The 26444-nt window shown below is 31.0% G+C and overlaps 1 protein-coding gene across 1 annotated transcript in view; it reads left to right on the forward strand.

Annotated features, from left to right (window-relative positions):
- The window catches only part of LOC110283103 (protein trachealess), a 211654-nt gene extending 185210 nt beyond the window's left edge, over positions 1–26444 (forward strand). Inside the window, exons 4-13 of the mRNA XM_043043212.2 lie at positions 6972–7051; positions 10346–10435; positions 11623–11809; positions 14392–14510; positions 15888–16084; positions 17672–17778; positions 19295–19442; positions 20200–20321; positions 23240–23397; positions 25161–26444. Of these exons, the coding sequence (XP_042899146.1) occupies positions 6972–7051; positions 10346–10435; positions 11623–11809; positions 14392–14510; positions 15888–16084; positions 17672–17778; positions 19295–19442; positions 20200–20321; positions 23240–23397; positions 25161–26369 (2417 nt within the window). The 3' untranslated portion in view covers positions 26370–26444. The remainder of the gene's footprint in view (positions 1–6971; positions 7052–10345; positions 10436–11622; positions 11810–14391; positions 14511–15887; positions 16085–17671; positions 17779–19294; positions 19443–20199; positions 20322–23239; positions 23398–25160) is intronic.

The following is a 26444-nucleotide window of genomic DNA, read 5'->3' on the forward strand; positions in this document are numbered from 1 at the left end:
AGTTCCTGACAAATTGATGAAACTGTTTTATAACTCATAATTTGACGATTTCGGATGAAATATTATATTTTCTTAGTAATAAGAACCTTAAATGTCATTAAAGTGATCTCCAAAAATTTTAATTTATTTTTTTAATTTACTTTTGAGTCATCTACAGTTTCCTAATCAGTATAAAAACTAGTTCAAAAAAAAATAATATTTTTTTAGGAAATTGAATTTACTCATATATTTTTATGATAATTAGCTATATTTCTGTTATTTTCATTATGCAGTTAATTAAACAACATGTTTGTTCCTTATGTTTTCTTCCTATGTGGGTTATTACCTTATTAACGATATTAATTATTCCTGCAGCATCTGCAAATAATTATCAAAATTTTATCAGATGCAAAGTTCAGCAAAATCACACTATTAGAAATAATTAATTACCCTTTCTGGCAAGCTCACGCATCAGTTTATAATCCGTAATTTAAAAAATTCATATGAAAAATTACAACTGTAATTAAAATGTCACGAAATATTTTATCAATTAACTCACATCATTATACATGTAACATTTCTTATCATATTTATGACACTAATTATTTCCCTATATTAATGCTGAAGAATACAAAAAAGGGCATTGGGTATTAAAATTGTTCAATGCCAAAAATATTGATCTTATGAAATCTTAAAACTTTATTAAACGATTAAGTCGATACGATACTGTAACTTTAGGTAATTATGTATTGTAAATTACAACGGATAATTAAGTATAATCTTCTGTAATATTGATGCTGATAAATGAAAAATTAATTCTTTATATCGTTTCATCATTCTTATACAACGATTAATTTAAATTTTAATCATCAAACTCGAGGAGATAAAATGAAAGATTCTAACTGCCAAAACTATACAAGTTTTCCTGATTTACAAAGATTAACTTAACTAAGCTACATTTATTTAGAACAAAAGGTAATTAAATGAGCTGATTAAAACTGATTATTTCGTTGAATTGTAAAAAAAAAACTGAACAAAAAGTTTTAAAAACAAGAAAGTGTAGAGACTATGGTAAACACCATTGATGTTGATTCAAAAAAACTTTCTTAAGTAAATTCATTGATTTCAATATAAACAAAAATGTATTTATGAAAACATAGTATTTATATATATATATATATATATATATAATACATTTATTTGGATAAATTCATAGCTTATTATGGCATTTGTAGTATTGAATAATAATAAAATATTACTTTTGAATCACAATAACAATTTATTTACTAGTTATTTTGCCATATGCAAACAGAACAGTTAAATAACCGTAAATAAGATAGTAATCAAACTGTTAACTGTGAGGAAACACAGTTTGTTAACTGTTTTCACCTAATACGATTAAACAACCAGAATTTTATCACACCAACTAAGCTCACCTAATGAAGACACTTAGTACATACGCGTACATATTATAGCGCACTATAGCGCTACTGCGTACATATTATAGCGCACTATAGCGCTACTGCGTACATATTATAGCCGAGAGGGCTAATCTGGCAGTCTCATGACCTGGAACTGGGGTTCGATTTCGACCACAATATTTCCTCTATTATTTTCAATACATGAAGAGTTTCCAATGTCCTGCACTCCCCAATTTGTGTCCTGCACTTTCCAATGCCCATTACCTAACGAAAAGCTTAGCTCCTGTGTCCAGTTAAATTTCGTTTTTACGGTTTTGAAACTATGCTAGTTGTAAATGGTTTAAAAACCATTATGGTAAAACATGTTTTTATCTTAAATTTTACGATTAATCGGATTTACAGACTGCTGCCTATTATTTTATCGTAATTTTAGAATGAAAATTCTAACAGTGTACAAGCTATTAGAAAAACAAATCTTAAATAGTTTAAGTGGTGGTAGCGGCATCGCGATTTGCAGTTATAGAAATACAAATAGTTGAGAAATTTTGCAATTTAAAAAGCGCTGCGGTTTTGCAAAGCGTTATGGTTTCCCAAACCTCTAATACTATTTGAACTTCACTGCGCAAGCGCAAGAATTTCTCTACGAATCGCAATATCACTATGAGGTAGTAAAAATAAGGTAAGAAACACTTTTTAAACACTTAGCAAAATCACGCTTATATAAGAATGATAACACATACATGTGTTTATATAACCGAATATTTATATTACATATATTATAGAGAGAACAAGTATTAAAAATTAAATATTATAACAATAGTATCGAACAGTATTCTAATACAATTCGATTTGATAGATCCAAAAGTGACTAGATAAATTGGTTTCTTCTTTGTTTGTTTGTTTGTTTGTTTGTTTGTTCTTATTTTGTATTGTATTGAATAAATAAATGTGTTTCGTATATAGTAGAAAACTATAGTAAACATATTTTCACGCCTAATATAATGCATATAATAATAGAAAATATAATGTTTTCCGATAGCTAAATTTACCACTACAGCCGTAAATAGTATATAGAATTTTAAAAAGACATACCTTGGAACATTAAAAATATGCGCTATAGTATTCTATTATATACATGTATAATTTCAAATTGTGTTCGAAGATTTTGAATTTGAATAAAACTAACATTACAGGCCCATCCCATTAGAAACCTTGAATTTACCAACATGGTAAATTACTAACATCATGAATTGTTATGTAATTTAACCACATATCTTTACATACCTCATATAACACTAACTCTTCTTTTCAATCAAATACTCTATTAAACACTAATAATAATGGTAGTAGATAGTTTCTAAGGTATTACCATTTCCCCCTAAAGCGACTGATAAAATTAACTACGCAAAAAGAAATTGACCAGACACCAAATATCCATAATAAAACGATTACATCATCCTTGATGATAAGGACCTTATAAACTTTTTTTTGGCGTTTGGCTTGAATGTTGCCAGCCAAGTTGTTACCGTTATTATTGTAACTCAAATTGGCATGGAATTAAAGAGTATCCTTGTTTTTGATGACTCTTCTAACAAAAACAAAGCACAGCCAAACGAAAAAACAAGTTTATGGTGGCGAGAGGTTGTTACTGTTTGAATTTCGTTTTCATCGCCATTAAATTATCATAAATGTGGTTTGAAAATCTTGGAAATGTACTACGTAATGTTTTGAAGGTATTTGGCGAAAAAAGAAAGTTGATGGCAGAATTGCCAATTTATCACCACAATGCCATTGAAAAATATTCTAAAGAAAACTTTCTGTTAACTATAAATTTTAATGGCTTGGGGTCTTGTTTTTCTAGACATTACGAACGTAAATTTATTGCCGTATTTTGACTTTAAAATTTAAAGCTAATAAAATTTCAACTAATTTGAAATGCAAATATTTAAAATATAGCTTTGTTTGTCAATTGTTCACATAATATGCTTAATCCTTTAGTAAACTATTAAAAGAACATGATTAGCACTTTGGGAGACTATTATAAAATATGCTTATCATTATATTAGAAGACTGTTCGTATGCAATAAGGTTAACACTTAAAGAAACTATTCATAATTTACGCATACATTAAAAATCTGTTCATAAAATTTAGTGATAGCTTTAGAAGACTGTTTGTGGCGTTACTACCACTATAAATATTAAATACCGAAACACTAGTATATAAGACATGTTAACTTGAATCTATTTTGGGGTACCTTTTGATAGATGAAGGTTGACATAGTCTGCAAATAAATATCCTTCATGTTCATAAAATGTGTTTATTATATTCGGTGTTATGCTTGGTTATATTTGGTTATATTAGTTTATATTTGGTGAATTTAGAGATTATATTCATAAAGTAAATCCTTATTATATTAAAAAGATAATTTTCACGAGAAGGTTATCCTTAAGGTTATCTCTTTTTGTGACATGCACACTTTTACATTTGTTAATTTTAATTTTTATAAAATTTCTAACCATTTTAAAATGTCACTTAAAAAAAACTTGTATAAAATTAGCTTGAAATTTACCATTATGGGGAAAAAAACTCTTCTTTTATGCGAATAAAGAACATAAGTTTAGTTTGTATACATCAACCTTAATACTTCAGCAAGTTATACTAGTAAAGAAATATTCCGAAATCAGTTAACTCGCGTTCAAAAAGTTGCAAATCATAATAAAAATTTAAAACGATATTGCACAGGGTTGCCACGTTCGACTAAAGATGCAGAAAGGGGCAATTCATAATATTATAAATTTTCTTAAAAAGAGATCAAAATTAGCTGCTTTTTGTAGCATGTTTTTTTCTTTTTACTATTGAAAGTGGTGCAAAGAATGTTTTTGCTTTAAATATGAACTATTTGAAATTTAAGCTATAGTAATAAATACGATTGAATAATTAAAGAGATAATAAATAAATGAAAATTAATTGAGTTTTTACCACTTTTTACGTTTTTAGTTGCATGTAGCATTCCTGTATTACAGAGATGTCTAAGCTGACGTCACTTCATTTACCTGTCTACTAAAAATCCATCAATGATCAATCAGTAACAGATGCAACCAATAGGAATACGTTTCTATTGAAATAAGAATACGAATCATCCAATAGGAATATTGCAAGCAACTAGTTGCCATTCAGAACCGCAAAATTACAATCGATTGCTTTAAATAACTCAATGATATAGTTCAGCCTCTGGCTTGGACATCTCTAAACATTTATCTATACTGACTATTCAAAATATAAAGATAACATAAGTAGTTTATAATAATTTAATTAATTTGACTAATTTAATTAAAAAAAGAAATGGCTCATCGCTCAATAGATTGGTTATTGATAGTTCACGAACGTCAAGTCTAAATTCGATAAGACATCGGTGTTCTTGTCAACAGTGTTGATTGATTTCTTAAAAGAATTCACTTAAGCGATCGTTGACTCACTGAATTTGCATTTAGTGATCATTCTTTGTGTTTAAGCTACTAATGTGAAGAAGGCGGCATGAAAACTAAGAAAATGATCATTTTCAAAAGAAAAACAGCACTTCGTGAAAAATTAACTCTCTTTACTCTTTTCTCATTTTGAAAATATATGTTACTAATAAATTAGGAAATAAAAAAAAGTAGCACTTTTGCAACTTTTGATTTAGTGATCAGATTTCATCGAACTAAGATGCTTCCTTAATGGTTTGAATGTTAAACCGCATTTGTGCAGAACATACTAATTTAACGATTAAACAAATTTGATTAAGTTAAGAAATCAGACACAAATATGAACTTTCTATAAATATACATGTTTTTCTTTTTTCAACGGATTTAAATTTTTCAGCCTTAAAATATGGAAGACTGCCACAATCTGAAAAATATGTTAGTTAAAAACGCAAATCTTCTTAAATTTTACTACTCAAAAACTGGTAGGTCGATTCAGTTCAAATTTTTGGTTTTGATAATGAGGTAAAATTATGTATGCCTTACAATTTAGCATTTTATTTAGTTGATTAATTATGAAAGAAATAATTAAGTATAAAAAATTGTTTTTGCAACTTTTGATAAACGAATTTTATAATTAATAAGATCTTAATTTACTAAAAAAAATAATAATTTACTAAAAAGAAATTTAGTATTACGAAATGGTGAGATACCCAAAAATGTAAGATTAACGTTAAAGGACTATTATAAATTAGATCCCTCACTATAACATGTTCGTTTTGGCTAACTTTTTATAATAGAATACATGAGAGTCGCGATGGCTCAGGGGATTAAGCGTTCGCCTTCCAATGAGGCGAACCGGGTTCGAATCCTAGCAAATACGAATTCCGCATTCGGCTTGCACCGACCACTGTGCTGACGTGAAATATCCTCAGTGGTAGACGGATCATGGGTTAGAGTCCCCTTGCCGTCAGGCTAACCATGGAAGGTTCTCGTGGTCTTCCTCTCCATGCGACGCAAATGCGCGCTAGCTTCATCAAAAAATCCTCCACGAAGGCAAAATTTCTCCCAATATTTGATCCAGGAGTTCCCTTGTCTTCTGGATTGGGATCAAAATTACAAGGCTACTGAGTTGAACATCAGTAGTCGTAAACCCATAAAATNAGAGCCGCGATGGCTCAGGGGATAGAGCGTTCGCCTTCCAATGAGGCGAACCGGGTTCCAATCCTAGCAAATACGAATTCCGCATTCGGCTTGCACCGACCACTGTGCTGACATGAAATATCCTCAGTGGTAGACGGATCATGGGTTAGAGTCCCCTTGCCGTCAGGCTAACCATGGAAGGTTCTCGTGGTCTTCCTCTCCATGCAACGCAAATGCGCGTTAGCTTCATCAAAAAGTCCTCCACGAAGGCAAAATTTCTCCCAATATTTGATCCAGGAGTTCCCTTGTCTTCTGGATTGGGATCAAAATTACAAGGCTACTGAGTTGAACATCATTAGTCGTAAACCCATAAAATTGGGTCGGCTGTTCAACGACGGTTATAAAATAAAATAGAATGCATGACACAATATATTACATATAGATGAATTTGTAATAATATTCCACCAATAGATAGTTTCAATAATTTACTCAAAGATAATTTTATTAAAATAATTCTCTAATATGCAACATAGAAATAATAATTCACTAATCGATACTTTTATAATAATTATAATAATTCACTAATCGATACTTTTATAATATTAATAATAATTCACTAATCGATACTTTTATTATAATAATAATAATTCACTAATCGATACTTTTAAAATAATAATAATAAATCACTGATCGATACTTTTATAATAAAAATAATAATTCACTAATCGATACTTTTATAATAATAATCATAATTCACTAATCGATACTTTTATAATAATAATAATAATTCCGAAATATATAACTTTAAATATAAATGATTGATAGTTGTTTAATTATAACGGATAATTTATTTTGTCATTCTGTATTGTTAGTTGGTAACTTTAAGAGATCATTAATAGTTTAACTGATTTAACAGATCATTACAACAAAAATACATATTTTATTTATTTATTTATTTAATTTCAGGTGGTAGTCTAAGGTCTAGATCGATGACATCTATTGCAATGGATCTCTTTGAGCAGCATCAAGCAACGCACATTCTTCAGGTAATAACAGAGTTCTTTCATATCAATTTTTCATCAATTTTCACCAACAAAATATTGAAAATGTGTTTTTAAAAATGAGTTCAAACTCAGACTAAATTTATTCCTAATATTTAAATAAAGTAAATAGTAAAAAATTGTCCAGGAAAAAAAATTAGAAAATTTTTGAGTACATGAAAATTTGTTCATAATTATAATTTAAAAATTACGCATAAGAACCGAGAGAAATCGAATTTTTATTTTATCGGTCCTCGAAATAGGATTGCACATCAATCTTAACAAGAAGTGGTTAGAAAAAATAAATTTTGCCATGGCATTTTTTTTGTTGTTATTTTAGGAAAATAAATCAACAAAATTCAGACTGGTCATGGTTTCACAATATACCCTGAATACATTACAGAATACGTCATGTTGCGCGAAAGTTTTAAAATTATTGCCAATTAAATTATTAATTAACTTCTCTGTTAAATACAGAAATTCACTCTAAAACTCTAAAAACTAAAGACATTTATAAAATGTTTTCTGTGTATTTCTTTTAGANTGTAATTTTGAACCCAATCCAGAAGACAAGGAAACTCCTGGATCAAGGTTTGGGAAAAAATTCACCTTCGTGGAGGACTTTTTGATGGAACTAACCCGCATTTTGCGTTTCTTGGAGATGAAAACCTCCCACGGTTAGCCTAACGACAAGGTGACTCTTACCCATGATCCGTCAACCACTGAGGATACTTTACGTCAGCACTGTGGTCTGTGTAAAACGGTTTCGGAATTCGTATCAACCAGCCATCGCTGGGATTCGAACCCGGTTAATCTGATTGGAAGGCAAATGATCTATTCCCTGAGCCACCATGCTTCTTAATGTACATATTCTAATTTTTTTTATATATATATTCTAAAAATAAACAAAAAAAGTAACAATAATAAAATTTAAGAAAAAATACAAGTGACCTCTTAAAATTTTTCACGCACCGCCTATAGTATGACGCAATAAACTGAAACAGAAAAACTTCCAGTTTTCATGTTCTCTAAATGAAACCTTCTCCAGTACGCATCTTATATCAAGAAAATACTCTCCTAAATACACACATTGGCTATGTTTTAACTCTAATCCTTCCGATTAATGAAAAAGTGGTATTTTCTTCTTTACTAGACTGAGCAATGTAACTTCTTAGTGTACTCAAAGATCAGTCGTTGAGCAATTTCCTGTAATTCCTGATGCATCTATGATATACGATATACGTATTAGAGCCTAAAACACGATTCCTGATACGTTTATGATATACAATATACGTATAGGAGCTTAGAACTGGATTCCTAATACATCTATGATATACAATATACGTATAAGAGCTTAGAACTGGATTCCTGATACGTCTATGATATACGTATAAGAGCCTAGCACTCGATTCTTCGTGCGTATACGATGAATGATATTCGCGTATGAAACGCGATACCTGATGCGTATAGGATAAATGATAATCCTATGTAATCCTAAAACACTATTCATGATGCACCAATGACATAACTCAACAGCATTCGTTGTTCTAAAAGCTTGAGATACTCAAAAAATAATTTTTAATGCCTTCTTTGACGCACTATAAGTCTAAAAAATATCCCAATATTCAGTTTTATGCTGTTCCTTCTTAAAATATTTTAGATGAAGTTTTAAAAATATTTTATAGAATACCCAATATATTGCAATAAGCTCGATCGAGAAAGCTCACAGCTTGCTTATTCGCCGTATACAACTTCCACGTAATTGTTAAGCGGTCAAGTACGCATCTTGTACCTGGAATATACACGCCTAAACACGTACAACGGTCACGTTTAGACTCTAATCCTTCCGTTTAATGAAAAAAAGTATTTTTTGCTTCACTAGACTGGGCAAAGTACCTTCTTTGTGGATTCAAAGATCAGTTTTAACAACTCGTAAGGCATTAGCAGATAATACTTCCAAAACCTGATAATTCATTTTACTGGTGGAGGAATACAATCAGATGCATCCTTCTTAAGATTATTTGCATGGATCATTATCTTGGTTACAACTGTTAAAACGATTGTAGCTCTTTTCACTTTCACAATGTAAGCTTCATTAGGTAACTGTTGGAGGACAACAGTTTTTCACAGGCCTTTTGTGGGAAATATGCTTCATTTGTGCTGGGAGAAAACAGTTCTTCTGTCACAAACGCTATTTTACTTGGGTTTCGTCAATTCGTTAAAATTAGATTTCTAAAACCATTATATTTAGAATTATTACCGAATTAACATTCCACGACTTTTTGCCCACATTTTTTCATGCGTTTTATCTCCTGAAAATTTTAACTGGGAAATATTTTGAGAATGCGCCTGATAAATTACAAAGACTTACCTTAAAAGTTTTTAAAATTGGTACTGGAAAAAGAAAATACCTTTGAAATAGTTAAATGTTTAAAACGCGAATATTTTCCAACACTCTCCTGATAATAAACGTTTTCAAATTAATTTTAATAAAATTATTAATAATACTTTTTAAAAAATGGGAATGTTCGTGGTAAACAGCACCCTTAAAATTTTGAAATATTTACAGTATATAAAAAAATTCCTTAAAAATTACAATGGAAATATCCTCAAAATAATCCTAGATTTGTAGTGTTAAAAACAACAAGAAAATTCTTGATAAAAAAAAAGTAGTTTTAAAATAATTTTAATTTGACTGTGTTAGAAACACTAGGAATATTCTTGATAAGAAATATATTTGAAATAAAAAACCAAATAATAGATTCATTCCTGATGAAAAAAAAAAGATTCATTAACACGTTGAATGCTATGGGGGTCACAGGTGTCCGGCACTGAGTTTGTTCGTAACTCCACGGAGGTCACCGGAGACTGGCGAAGCCCAGATTATTAGAGACACATAATTCGAGTAAATTTGTAATTCTTTAAATTTTTTTATTATTATCGTAACTAAAAGGGTTTGAAGAAATTAATGCAATATGGAACACACAAAAATCATTTTGGCCAGACGGGCAAGCCATGTAAAATTAGCGTGGCATTCAACGTGTTAAACTAATTTTTACAGTAAATAAATCAAAATATGGTAATCCTGGAGCAAGAACATCAACATTCGTTATTTGCGAATGTGTAGAAAATTGAAAAACTAATAATTTCTAACACTAAGCGTTTATTCGTAAAATTATGTTACAAATTATCCATTTATCATTTTACGAATTTAGCATTTTTTATATGCATTATTTTATATTACAAATTAATGAGTGGCTTATTATTCAATAATATTCTTATTCTCTTCTTTCTTTTCAGTCATTGGACGGTTTTGCTTTTGCCCTTGGTGCAGATGGACGGTTTTTGTATGTCTCAGAAACAGTCTCTATTTATTTAGGTCTTTCACAGGTAAGAAATAGTCTGTATATCATCTTAAAATACTTTGATCTGATCTCTCATTTTTTGCTTGATTCATTCAAATCTTATTAACAACCAAGTATTTAACTATTACATTCGTAGCTGAAAATTGTATTAGGCTTTCAAAATTACATAAAACCAAATACTATATCTTTATGAACTACAGTTGAGTTTAATACAAATAACAAAAAAATCCAAAAGATCTACGCTACATCTATTGGTATTAAGCTGTTCATGTTTTCATGAAATTTATTTCCAAAAAATTAGTTTTTTTCTCGTTATTTTTTATTTAAAATTTGATTTTTTTTCCTTTTAAATTTCTTCATGGAAAATATCTTCTGCTTTTTTTCATAAATTAAATATAATTCAAAATAAACATTTTCTTTAAAACAACATATTCAATCAAATACGAACCTCTAATTTTTTTAATGTACGTATATTGTATATATTTGTTATATACACTTGTTATATGTACTTATTATATATACTTGTTATATATACTTGTTATATATATTTAAATTATTTACAATAATTAAATTAAACTATTTAATATAAACTAAATTAAATTTAATATAAACTAAATTAAATTTAATATAAATCTAATTTATTAATATAAATTAAATTATTTAAGAAGAGATTTTGAACAATTTTTTTTTAATTTTATTGAGACATATATTGCTTATTTATTCAAAACTTGTAATCATGCTATATTATGAAAATATCAATGGTTAGTCAAAAATAGTTGAAAAAATGGGTAACTATTTAAAAAATACTCATATCAAGTTGATGAAAACAATGCCTAATTACAATTTTAAACTTATATGTTTTAACCGATTTTTAAAAAATGTACCATTAATTAGTACTTTCAAACTCTGCAAGCATACAAAGTCTTCTTTAAATGCACAAGCCTTTCACAATAACTACGAACTATTTTGAAATGCTAGCATCTCTTAATGATACGAATTATATTATGATAATTGATCTGAAATGAGCATTAAATCTTTCAGTATTTCTTAGCAAAAAACTCCAGTAATAAACCGCATATTTTGTACATCTCTTAATAATACAAATTGCGCTATGACAGTTATTTTCAAGAAGTATTTTGGATTTGCTTTGTACTTTATAATACAACGTTACGTGTCTGGAAAATTAACGAGCCACATTATTTGACGAAATAGGTCGAAATGACAGGAAGTAGTGTTTTCGATTACATCCATCAACAAGACCAATCAGAATTAGCAGATCTAATAGGAATCAACATGTGCCCTTCCCCATCTGCAACATCACCTCCAGCCTCTGTAGCTTCGGATGACGGTTCGTCCTCGAACCCGGGACCATCTACACCCACTGGGTTCGATAGACCACGTAAGTATCCATTTTTTATCGTTCATTTTCACTTTAATATTTGTCTTTGTTCAAATTATCAAAGAATAGCTACATTGATATAGTTAATGCTCCTAGAGTCTAGTCAACTATATCATACAGCCAGAGAACTTAGCCAACGTCTAATTCTTTATTATTAATGAAACTTTATCTTCAACAGCCGTATATATGATTTACCAACAGCTCAATATGTTAAATGAGCTGTTGGTGAATCATAATAATGATTCATCAACAGCTGTAGTAGCCAACAGCTTGGTGCTAGCCATAAGCTATAGCTGGCCAGACTTTACATTGAAGAACCCTATGCATAGTCTACTTAGTAAAATTATTCTGATTTGAGATACTCCGATGCTTATTTGGTTGAAGACTATTTCTGGATCTATAATACTATAAACTGTCATTAGGCTTAGATTGCCAATTCTAAGTAAAACCATTTGTTAATTCTAAGAGGTAGCGAATTTCTCTTAGATTTGTAGTTTAGTTTCTCTTAGATTGCCAATTTCTAAAAGGTATCCAATTTCTCTTAGATCTGTATTCTAATTTCTCTTAGATTGCTAATTCTAAGATGTAGCCATTTTCTCTTAGATTTGTAGTCCAATTTCTCTTGGATTTCCAATTCTAAGAGATAGCCAATTTCTCTTAGATCTGTATTCTAATTTCTCTTAGATTGCCAATTTCTAAAAGGTAACCAATTTCTCTTAGATTGCTAATTCTAAGATGTAGCCATTTTCTCTTAGATTTGTAGTCCGATTTCTCTTGGATTTCCAATTTTAAGAGGTAGCCAATTTCTCTTAGATCTGTATTCTAATTTCTCTTAGATTGCTAATTCTAAGATGTAGCCATTTTCTCTTAGATTAGTCGTCCGATTTCTCTTGGATTTCCAATTTTAAGAGGTAGCCAATTTCTCTTAGATCTGTATTCTAATTTCTCTTGGATTTCCAATTTTAAGAGGTAGCCAATTTCTCTTAGATCTGTATTCTAATTTCTCTTAGATTGCCAATTTCTCTTAGATCTGTATTCCAATTTCTCTTAGATTGCCAATTCTAAGAGGTAGCCAATTTCTCTTAGATTGCCAATTCTAAGAGGTAGCCAATTTCTCTTACATTTATAGTGTAATTTCTTTTAGATTATCAATTCTAAATATTTTAAATGCTTACGAAATATTGTCGTTTGTGTAAAAAATTTAATAAAACCATAAACAACATCTGATTTGATAGGATCCGATGATTAATTAATAGATGATTATATCTAAAGTCATTAAAAATATCAAGAAACTAGAAACTACAATCAGACGTAGACTCTACTTGAATGTAATTTAGACATTGTTAATCTGTAAAATAATTGTGTATATATATCACCCTCTACTCTTAATGATTCTTATGGCATTTTTTATCTAAATAATCTGTGATTTCCCTAATAATTGTAATAATTTCCTAGTAAATGCCTTTCATGTTCTTGTTATGTGAATGTACATGTCTTGTTTTTGCTGATAATTTTACTAGCATTAAGTAATTTTTGCCATTGGTCATTGAATATTTGTGCTATATGCCGACTGTGTAAAATGTTCTGTTCTTCCTAATTCAAATGAAAAACATTAATTAACATTACATTGAATAACGTAAAGTAACGTAAGGTTTTTTAACATAAAGTTAGTTTATAAAAAACATTAATTAACTTACAGATCTTTTAGTTGAGGAAACTTTAAAATAACATAAGTTATTTTGAAGTTCATCTAGTAATAATAAAAAATGTGCTCTATAAACATCCGTAATATCTATTTCAGTTGGATATTTTTTCTATAAATTAGTGTTTTGTTTCTGCTCATGGTTTCATTACACTGGCAAACATTTTTCTCATTTGCATGTGAATTTTTAATAGATCTTGGATACTTTATCTCAAATTTCAAATCTGCAACCAGTTTCCATCTCCAAGCTACAGTTTTCTTACGATATTTTTTCGAAATTTACCATTCCCAGAAATATCATCGTACTAGATCACGATACTATCACGAACATATACTATCGTATACTATCACGATCTAGGTTCGCTCCCCTATTATGACCTATTCAGAAGTACACGAAAAGCTGTTTATAATGTGCAAGTATACCTAGATGCGTACAACGAATTTCCGGGAACGGGCTCCTACGTAATTTTAATCCTGATGATGTGCCCTAACTTCCCTAGAAGATTGTCGGAACATTAAGACAACCCCTTTGTCATTTATAGTATTTTTAAACTTGTACATTTCAACAAAAAAATGGACTAAAAATGTCCTTTTAAAAAGTAATCAGTAGCTTTAGAAGCAAAGCTAATATCAGATTTGAAATTTCCACACCCGAATTAGGAAAGTTTAAGTATTTGTATAAATGTAAAAAAAAATTGTCCCCCAGTGTTACCATTAAGTTACTTTTAACGATTGTGTGAAAGGAAATCATGTTTTTTAACTAAAACTTACGACTCATTATAATTGTATCATTGTTAATTTGAACTATATTAAATTTGAACAAAAAGCTTAAGCTGTATTAGCAATTTGTTTTCACATACTTTTATTTGTTTATCAACAGCTCCAACAATGAGTATAAGAAGCGAAAGTGCAGGTCAAAGTCTACAAAGATCTTTCTGCATAAGAATGAAATCTACATTGACCAAACGCGGTTGCCATTTTAAATCCTCTGGCTACAGAGTAAGACACTTATTTCTAATACTGTTTTATTTTCATTGAAGATGAGCTATTAAGATTACTCTAAATCAAATATTGTTTAATAAATAATTGCGCATTATCCTTTTGAATATGACAGTCATATCAATTATAATATCATTTTCAGTTAATTATACAATAAACAGTATCAATTTTCATATCATTTGTAATAAGTAATCAATTTTGATATCATATTTGGTTAATTATAAGATAGCCAGTATCAATTTTTATATAATTTTAAAATAAATAATCAATTTTCATATAATTTTTGGTTAATTATAAGAAGACCAGTATCAATTTTTATATTATTTTTAAATAAGTAATCAATTTTCATATTATTTTTGGTTAATTATAAGAATACCAGTATCAATTTTTATGTCATTTAGAAATAAATAATCAATTTTCATATTATTTTTGGTAAATTGTAAGATAGCCAGTATTAATTTTCATATCATTTTAAAATGCATAATCAATTTTCATATAATTTCTGGTAAATGATAAGGGGACTAGTATAAATTTTTTATTGTGTGTCCTATAATTTCTTATATAATATGTTAATTTGTTACCTTAAAAAATAATGAGAATTTTAACGATAATTTACTTACATGCAAATCAATTTATCAAATTTCAGAAACTAACGATGCTGCGATCTGGACCTTTAAATATAAGTGAACAGCAGTTACATTGACCAATTTCTGATTAAAACTAAATTTGTTATAAACTTGGTCTGCTTCTTTCTAAGTTTTATAAAAGAAATGGAAAAAAAAATCCTATAAAATTATTTATTTTGAAAAGATGTTATTATGATTTTAAAAACGTTTCTTAAAATTGAATTTAAAAGGTTAAACTATTTTTAAGAAACAATTTAATAATCAAAATAATTTGGCACAACTATAAAATGTTTTATACGAAGGCTTCTTGGCCTTTGTTTATTAAGAAAAATGCACTTCATATTAAAATATGAATTTTAAAACGATTAGAAATGAAGACCTTATTACAAGCGAACTCTATGCTGCTGCCATCTATCATTAAACTTTATTACTTATACATATAGGATGGAACTTTGCTATAAAACTTCTAAATGCGAATAGTGCTGCCATCTGTTATTGTTAATGTAAAGCACTGAAAAAATTTACAATTGAAACATGAAAACATTGTTTATTCCGTGAAATAGATCAAATGTGAGGCTTTAATTTTAATAAATTGTTTCAATTAGCAATAACTTTTACTTTTTTAATGACTATTTACTAGGAAAGTTAATATTTTATTTTTAAACTATTCTTATTTAAGCCTAATTGTAAAATGAATTGGCTTAATTTCCTTTGCATATTTGTTATTTATTTATTTATTTAATATTTTTAGGTTGTACTAGTTTTATCACATCTTAGGCCTCAATATAATTTTTCTTCGTCTTCGAGGAAACAGGCACCTACAGTCATGGGACTTGTGGGTTTAGCCATAGCCCTTCCTCCTCCTTCAGTCAACGAGCTACGGCTAGAACCCGATATGTTTGTAACAAGGCTGACATTCGATTTCCGGATATCTCACTGTGAGCCAAGGTAAGACTACATACTGTTTTCAAACATTTCAGACCATTGCATGGAAACGCTCCTTTGCAAAATTAACAGGTAGCAATAAAACTCAGGCCAATATTCAAAAATCTTAGACTAATAAAGTACAGAGGGATCATTATCTACAAATATTTTACATTATCTACAAATATTTATTTATAAAGTCCTATAAACAGTTTTCTAATTCACCTGATATTTCTTAATACATACTAAGCCCACATGGAACCGATATTTTATTTTATAATTGTCATTGAACTGCCGATTCAATTTTTTTGAGCTTGCGACTACTAATGTTCACCTCCGTAGCCTGGCAATTTTGAACCCAGTCCAAAAGACAAGAGAACTCCCAGATCAATTCTTAGAAGAAATTTGGCTTCGAAGAAGACTTCGTAACGGAACTAACCCGCATTTGCGTTACATGGAGAAGAAAACCACGAAAACCTCCCACGGTTAGCTTGATGGCAAGGGGACTAACTAATAATGCGCCTACCACTGAGGATATATTGCGTCAGAACTGTGGTCGATGTGACGCAGGTGCGGAATTGGTATCAATTAGCCAGCACTGGAATTCGAACACGGTTCAGCTCATTGGGAGGCGAACCCCTTATTCTCTGAACCACCATGGCTCTCGAACCAATATTAATTTTTTTTTCCGATTTAGTTAAACCAATATCAGCAACTATTCAGCCTAGATAGAACCTATATTTAAATGCCCAATCAAAGCTGGGCCCGTTGATGAGCATCTTAGCTTTGGTCCCTCTGTACATATTCCTGTAGACTTTTATTGAACTAATTATTAGTCCTACTACTGTTAAGATAAAATTGCTGTTTTGCAACTGCATTAACTATTGCTGTTTTCAATTGAAGTAATGAGTTGCTTTTAACTGAAGAACTGAAGTAAAGAAAAATAAACTATTATTAAAAATATGCATGAACGTATTTGATTTTCATGTAGGAACTGCTGCTAAGTTTGATGATTTCTCGTTTTACGTCGGAATCAGACATGCATAACATTAATACACATAACTTGTTTATCTAAAAAACACTTTCATGTGCTAAGTCGGCTAATTTAGGACGTTAAATATCCTTTCCTTTTCTGCAATTTTTATTACTATGATACAGCTTCTTTGACCAAAATTATTAGAAAATAACAGAACAAGTTTACACGAATCCTAGAAGTAATACATTTTTTCCAGAATATAGTTAAAAGCTGAAAAAGGGAAAGCATAAATAGATCTTAATCCTGAATTATGCATAGATCCATATGCCTTGCCTTTTCCATTAAAAAAAAACTAACAAAATATCGAAAAAAATCTCCTGATTTTAAAAGCTGAGTCTAATATCTGATTGCATGATTTATACTATACATGTAGATTACCATACCATACGTGCAGCTTACCATACCATACGTATATATGCAGATACCATACGTGTAGATTACCATACCATACGTGTATGTGCAAATACCATATGCGTAAATTACCATATCATACGCGTATGTGCAGATGTCATACGTGTAGATTACTATTTATCATTCATACCTAGCAATAATTTTGTGTTTTATTATTCAAATAGGGTATCTGAACTCTTGGACTACACTGCAGAAGAAATAACCGGAACAAGTATGTACACACTGTGCCACGCACAAGATATCGAAAAACTGCGAAAGTGCCATATAGATTGTAAGTACTATTTTATATTACAAAAAAGAAAAACTAATTGCGTGCATGTTACTCATTTCCATTTTATAACTGTTATGTACAAAAATAAGAAAAGTTTGGAATAATATTGTAATAAACCACACACTTTTCAAATGTGACAGTCTTACATCAAACATTTGTTTGATATTATTTCCAGATAGATACTTTATAAGTTTAAAGTAAAAAATGACTTGCTGAATGCGTGGTAATCGAAGTGTCCTTTTCTTATATGAAAAACGCTACTTTGAACAATTTTATGGCTTATGATTATATTGCCCCAAACTTTAAATGCATATTATTAATTAAAATCCTTCATTTCAAAAGTTATGTTGCACCATGTTTCTTTTTAAGCTTAACTATATTAAAATCAAGGTTAATATTTAAATAATGCCAAAATATGGATCTCTAAGGTTGCCAATATTATGGTTCAACACAGTATAAAAAAAGTTTTATCAGCGTTGAGGACATAAAAAATGTGTTTGCATATTTTACTTATTTCGAATTTAACGATTAGATTTTATTATTCGCAGTATTTACAAATATTTTATCTATTCATCTATTTGTTAATAATGAACTTTAATAATTTAAAATTAAGGATAGTATCGACTTACAATCTTATTATATATGGACCAACTAAATATTAGATCAAAAATTTAAATTTAAAAAAAAAAACATACAAGTAATGTCTATTCAAAATCGTTTTCGCGCTTGTTGCAAGTGCCAAATATATTTAAGACATTTATATTAACAAAGGCATTTTCATAAGTTAGTTAAGAATGACACTGGATAATTTTATTATTATTATTTTCTGTTGTAGATTATTTTTTAATAAATCTTAGATACTTTCGTATCTTTGATTTCAAATCTGCAATCGGCTTCTCTCTACAAGCTACAGTTTTTCTCATGACATTTTTAGCCTATTTTTTCTCGAAATGTATAAAAAAAACATGATATATAACAAGAGGTCATGCTAATGCTGCAACAAACATCCAGGAGAGTAAGCACACATCATCAGGATTAAGACTGCATAGGATTCCATGCCCGAAAATATCGTCATACACCGCTAGGGTGCTTTTGTATTTTAAACTGTTTCTACAGGTGCCTCTGAACAGCTCATATTAGTGAAGCGCCCTTAACAGCGTACGGTGACATTTCCAGTCATGAGTTCCTATCAAATTTTAATATTGATGATGTGCCCTAACTCCCCTAGAAGTGTTTCGCAACACTGATGCGACCCCCTGTTATATATAATCAGTTTAAACCCGCGCATTATGACAAAAAAAAGACTATAAATGACATTTTTAAAAAAAAGCTTCCAGAGCAAAAGTAATTTCAGATTTAAAATCCCCAGACCCGAATCAAGCAAGATCAACTATTCATGTCATAAGCAATTTGTTATCCAGTGTAAATAATACTAAAATTGCGAAAATTCACTCATTCTTGTGTCTGAATGTTTAAATAATGTATATTTTAAGCAGTTTTTGTTTTTTCCTCGCAGTGATCCAAAAAGGACAAGTAATGAGTGGTTACTATAGGTTAATGAATAAAAATGGCGGTTACACTTGGCTGCAGAGCTGCGCAACAGTCATTTGCAACACCAAGAATGCCGAAGAAGAAACCATTATCTGTGTTAATTACGTCATCAGGTAAAATATTTTGATTTCTAGTGGTTATTATTCAAAATCCAGACAATGCTCTTTTCTCTCAGATTCCATAATTTTTTATTTTTAATCAAAAATTAAATCCGTTTCTTTTGCAAAAACTCAAACCCCAATTCTGTTTACTCTTTGTCAAAAAAATTAAATCCATTCTTTTTGCATAAAATCTAATCTTAAGTTATGTAGTCTGTCTTACCGGAAACTCAATAAATTCTTTATAAAAAAAAAATTAAAAATATTTTTTCAGATGAATTAGTTGTATATGTTCAACCCATTTATCATTTTTTTTAAAGTCGTTTGGGCTAATTCTTTTGGAATATGGGTCCCATTTTATTGTACCTACCATTGACGGATACTCTTATAGAAATATCTAAGCTGACGTCACTTCACTAACATGTCCTCTGGAAATCCATCAATGATCAATCAGTTAGATGGCAACTAAATGAGAATACGTTTCTTTTCGGATGAAAATACGCATCGCCCAATAGGAACAGTGCAAACAACTAGTTGCCATTCACTACCACAAAGTTACACTCAAGGATGTAGTTCAGCCGTGTGAATAACGTTAAATCTGATCCGAAAGTTGATAGTAATAAACCAAGCCTAATTGCTATAAGGTTGTCCCACCAAGCCCAGCCAGGTGATTATACCCAACCATGTGACTTATCGGTTGGGCCTAATCACGCATTATACTTCTGGATGTAAAAGTGGCTTATTACTAACATATATACCTTTTTGCTTTCAGTCATGTAGAATATCCCCATTGCGTCATGGATTATTGCCAACTACCAGCATCACGTGACTTAAGAAATGAAGATCCCAGCAGTTCTGAGAGGGGTACAAGTCCAGACAAAGAGGGAGGCAGAGGTATTATACACTCCCAGTACGTAATGGCTGGAGTACACATCATCGAAAACCACTCACATCTTTAGTTTTAACTTTTTATTTTGACCTGCTATTAATCTTGCTATTAACTGTAAAATGCTTTTATAACATATGCAGTGCACCAACAGAATGGACCGATCTGAATAACTTTTGATCTAACGATCGGATCTTCATGGTTTACGATTCATTCTTGATGGCTTGAGGTGATGACTTCAAATATGCTAATTAATTAGAGCAGACGATATTTTAAGTTTAGAAATCAGGCACAAAAATGTACTTTTCCTGAATAAACATTTTTTTTTCTTTCTGCAGATTTGGATTTCTGACCCCAGAAATCTAGCTGCAATCTGGTTTATACATATGGTCTGGTTAAATCATAGTTTGGTCAAGAGAGCGATCCAAATTTTGGACCCCTTAATGTTAATTTTACTTTGTGCGTATTTCGCCACATCCCGAGAAATGTTTAAGCGAATTGAAAATTTTTTGTTCATAAAATTCGTTTATCCAAAGACAATTCCATGCAACAGAAAAAATTTTAGCAAATATTTAATTTTTTTAATATTTTATTTTATGAAACTCGAAAAAAAATTTTTATAGTAAGATATACAATTTTTTACGTCATTTTGAAGTATGTAATTTTATATGGTAAAATACAAAATTTTAGCGAAATCGGTCGAATAGTTCCTGATAAATAGAATTTTAAATTTATAACTTCGTTAACGTTCAGTTTCTCAGGAAGTATTAAACCGATTTCGACCAAGTTTTGTATTTAGCCATGTAAAATTGCACGCTTTAAAACAATGTAAAAAAAAATTGTATACCTCAGAATTCAAAATTTTTTTCGATTATTATTTAATAAAAAAATTACTAAAGTGCATTATTTGTATGGAATTATCTTTGGATAAACGAAATTTATAATTGAGTGCAAAAATCTTCGAATTCTCTTAAAAAGTTCTCGAGATACGGCGAAATACGCAAAAAGTAAAATTAACATTGATGGGACCAAACGTTGAATCGCTCTCCTGACCAAATTATGGGGACTATATTTCTCAGATTGCGGCTACCCCCTATATTTTGTGAGACATTGAAATTTGAATTCATCGAAAAAAAAGTATGTTTAGTTAAAGAAAGTACGCTTTTGTGTCTGATTTCGTAACTTAAAATATCGTCTGCACTAATTAGCATATTTTGGGTTACCCCTTCAAACCATTAAGAATGAGTCCTAGAACGTGAAGATCCCATCACTAAAACAAAAGTTATAATGAGTGGTCAGTTTTTTAATTTGCGTCCTGAACATTCTATCTCTTCTTAATACGTTTCAACATTTTAAATCCTATTATAGTTTGTTATTGATTATTAAAACCAAAATAAAACATGAAAAGACGGTGAGGGGACATTTACATACCTAATCATTTAATTACAAATTGATTTTGATTAACTGAAAAATAAAGTGGAAAAACATTTAATGTAACGTTTCAAAAAAAAAAAAAACACTCCTTTTTCAGGATTTAAGAACTTATTAGAATCGACTGTAGTATATAATAAATGTCTAATGTTTCTTTACACTCTAAAGCCATTATCAAATTCTCTGAAATTGAAACATTGTTCATTCTTCAAGTTTTTCAACTTAGATTAATGAAAAACTTGGAATTTTTACACCGTCATTCAATAGCTTTCTACATTTTGTCATACCTTCAAACATTGTCGCTACATGCCTTATACATATATTTAAGGTTTAAAATATTTAGCTTGAACGAATGATAGAAATTTAGTGAAAAAACGGGTGAAGGAGAGTTTTATGCAAATTTGAGAAAACCAGTTTTGAAATGTATAGAAACATCTAATTAGAAAATATATTTATCCCTTAAAATATGTCTTATTTAAAGATTCGTTAAAATAAATTAATGTACTATACGTTTTTTAATCGCATCGTATAATACATTTATAGTATATTATAAGTGCTAACACTTTCTTGAGAGCAACGATGACTCAAAGGTACTTCGGCAGGGGTTCGGTCCCCCCCCCTCTAACTTCAGATCAATGGGTACCAGTCTTTCTAGGAAATAAAGGTGATCGGTGTGCACACAATGGATGGTGTTTTCTACACTAGGGAGAGCTGCAAGCTCGGGACTGCCTAAATTTCCGGGTTACTGTTTCAGTTGTATTTTAAAGCCATTTGGCATCATTGTGTTTTGAGATTCTTGGAAACACTGCATTTGATTACTTATTACTTATGTTTACAATGCTAACAATACTGTTTACAATACTAAAAGTGTTAACACTAACGTAAGATGGTGCACAGCTTGCAACACGAACAAACAGTAATAAACAAATGGAAAGAGGCCAAATCAAGACTGCCAAAAAAGCGAGTTATTCAAAATCTAGCAACCATGTCACCTTTTTTAATAATAAATAACAAAATAACTAAAACAAATTTTCACTCCAAACTCCCCAGAATTACATAATAACATTAATATCTTATGAAATACGGCAGATTTGAGCTCAGAAATCATCTAGTTTATTTCTTTTATTGAAAACAAAATTATCCGTTTGAAAACATCGCCTATCAGAATAACATGTAGTAAGCAGCTGCAAACTTTTTAACCGGAACTAGAGTAGGTCCCGAACTCGAGATTGTTATTGTTTACATTTCTATTGAAAACACCATCCATACTGACCAGATTGCTACCATTATGCTGTTGGTCACGAAATTGTGGTGCTATAAGATCCATGGATTGTCCGGCCTACTATAAATTTTTGCTAGAATGTGTTTATGCCTTAATATTCTTAAACTTGATGGAAGCGTTAGAGATTTCAGTCCACTTAATATATTCTCTCATTAAGGATAGATTACTTGTTCTGTAACATTCATAATAATTGTATGTTTTTGTATTTTGTAGACAATACGGCTACAGGGGACGTTGAAGCGGAGCAGAGGTCCACATCGAGGCCAGGAAACGTCGGCGACGTTCATGACGAAGGTCAAGTATTTGAAGGAAGTAGTCATTTGGATATGGAGGGCAACAAAAGAGATTTGCAGGAATTACACAGGACATCGGTAAGCTATTCTAATCATGTCAGACAAAAAATTAACTATCTTCAATAACGTTAAAATTGTTTTCTAAATAACCCATTTTTAATAAAAGTTTAGAAAAAAATTCATCTGAAGTTTTGGCTGAAAAAATCGATGTTATCATGTCCTATAAAATCGATGTTATCATACCATATAAAATCGATGTTATTACGATGTTATCATGTCATATAAAACCATAAAATCGATGTTATCATGTCATACAAAATTGATGGTATCATGTCATATTAAAACGATGTTTTGCGATATACTCAAAATATTTACTACGAGTCATTTGAATGCAGAATTTAAATTTGAAATGACATTCTAAATCATGTTGATACGAAAATAATTTATAAATTATATGTTTTAGATAGTTGTTTGTGATATTTGGGCTTTCTACATTTTTCTAAAATCTGTAGTTATGTTGTACTGCATTCGGAATAGAAAAAAAATTTTAAATGTTGATTGAAATAAAATTCTGTTCTTTACAAAAGTTGCCTTTGCAATGTGGTTAATCACTTAAAAATTATTACAGAAAGTCTAATTAAGCATTCAGTATTTTGGATTTGCTTTTGGATACGTCTTGAAATTAAATTTCATAACTATAGCCGAGAATTAATTCAAAACATCCAGGAAAGTTTAAAGTATGTAAAATAAATTGAATAGATGTTTGGATATTTCTTGGTTAAAGTTTTACGTTTTCCATTTACAATGAAAAAATAATAATACTCCGAATGGAAAAGAAGATATTCATAGAAAAAAGGATAATATTTCCTCCCAATCTCCGAGTAGTTATCCTTTTTTCAACTTACTAATCCAATTAGGTATCTTAAATAAGAATTCTTTTAGCTAAAATCTAGCTTTGAAAACTGGGAAATTTACGTAAAGGAACCTATTACAATGTCATAATACTATTATAAAGTTATATTCGATTTTCTTCTCGCATGGTGACACATTTGAGTGTCCCCATGATTTATATCCAACTACAGGATGACTTCGCGCTGGTCAATGGTTAATATCCATAACTAACCAGTTCCAGATATTTTTTTGGTAACCATCAATATAAAATTAAATTTCATCGAATCATTTTCTTTACCGAAAAAATATTCCTTATTTAAGGGTCCCACAGTGAACTGATCTTAAAGAAACGGTTCCCCGTAGAAAACCGAAGTGACGCATCACTGGCTGCGGTCAGTAAGCGGGTGAGTGACCACTTTGATCAGTCTGCGTAGGGACCGTGGATGGGCGGTATCAGTCCTCGTTAAATTGTTCTACCGTAAAGTGCTCGACTTCACGCGCAGGTCATCGGGCTACCAAAGCAGGGAAGCCATCCCCTCTGTAGAGGATTAAAATTGCGATAGTGTGTCTTCGGATCATCCTCAGGGATGTTTCCCTGATCGTCCCCAACAGCCCATTAGACAGCTCTAGGGCGATGTAGGGAAGTTTCCCTGGTCGTCCCCAACAGCCCATTAGACAGCTCTAGGACGATGTAAATAATGTACCTACCAACCAACTGCCAGAACATTTCCTCTTATAACTGAAACAGAGTTAAATACATTTCTTTCAAATTACATAAAAGTTATTTTGTAATTTTTTTTATACTTTTGTTTCATGCTATATTTGAGTGTTGAAAATTGTTGACGAAATAGCTAATAGAAGCATCTCATTTTTTCTTATTTTCAAGAATAATCGCTTTAATGTATTGATGTCCAACCAACAAAATTTATCGAAATATTTTATTTTTTCAGGAGAAACCGGGCAATTCCCCAAAAGAGTTTCCAGGAGTTTCGTTTTACGACCAGTCAAATGCAAGACGTACTCCGACATCCGTTGCCGAGTCTGCCGCGGAAGCAGCCGATAACAGACAACGGAAAAGAAAACTCGCAGATTCCTTATCGGTGATGAATGAAACAAACGACAACATCAAAAGCCCTCGTCCAGGAAGCTCTTCGTCGACTAGTCTTGAAGTTCTGTCGCTGGACAATGGTACCACGTATAGTGAAGTGACCAACAATGACCTAGTTGTGGACGACATGTCCTGTAGCCAATCCGGTTTAAATTCTTCGAATGGGAGGAGGGAAGGACACTCTGAAAACTCCCCCGACAAAAGTGATAAGGTTACTAGACCATGGACTAGATCTCCCGCCGCACCGAATGCATACGACACAAACTGTAGTAAAAATTCATCGGCAATGTCTGTTAGAGATTTAGAAGATGTCATGAACAGGCACTTGCCACAGCACAATGGATCTCCTGGCGGAGGCTCGCCAGATGTACTAATGCTCAAATCATTTCCCCCCACATCGGGTTCACCAACACAGCGCCCAATACAATGGATTGGTGGTCCACCAGCACCCGCATCTTTGCCAGCAACCACACTGTTACGACAAATATACGTGAGTAGAGAGTCTGTCATCCGTTCCGCTGGTGCGCATGCGACGCGTCATGGTTGCTACGGTGATACCATTCAAGGCACACTTCCTACGCCCCCTGGTGGACCTGATCCGCCATACAGTGATCTCATGTTGCAATCTGCCGCCAAACTTTCAGATTCATCGCCAACTTACGGTTCAACTGGATCATCATATTTGGACAATTGCAATGCCATGACGCCGCCAAGCTCAGTATCTCCGAGAGACAATTTCAACGAGGCAGCTGCTGTCGCCGCTGCTGCGGCAATACCGCACATGAGACATTACGTAACTGCGACAGACCCGAATTCTCTCCAGCACTTACCGTTAAAACCACATCAATTATTCGTACATCCAAGTAATTTAGACCATCCGGGTGCACCATATGGTCATCACCACACGCAACAAACACTTTCTCCAGATCAGCATCAATCTTTGTATCATCACCCAAGTAGCTTTCATTTATACCATCCACCGCCAGGTGGCTCTAAAACAGCCCTACATACAACAAACGGCACTTCATGGTTCTGTCAGCCGCATTCATAGATAGCTCATGAATATTTTATTTTGTTTGTACAAAAAAAAAATATGGTGGAAACTTTTAACGCGTTTTTTTTTAAA

This window comes from Parasteatoda tepidariorum, chromosome 6, assembly GCF_043381705.1.
Source record: "Parasteatoda tepidariorum isolate YZ-2023 chromosome 6, CAS_Ptep_4.0, whole genome shotgun sequence".
Taxonomy (NCBI): Eukaryota; Metazoa; Arthropoda; class Arachnida; order Araneae; family Theridiidae; genus Parasteatoda; species Parasteatoda tepidariorum.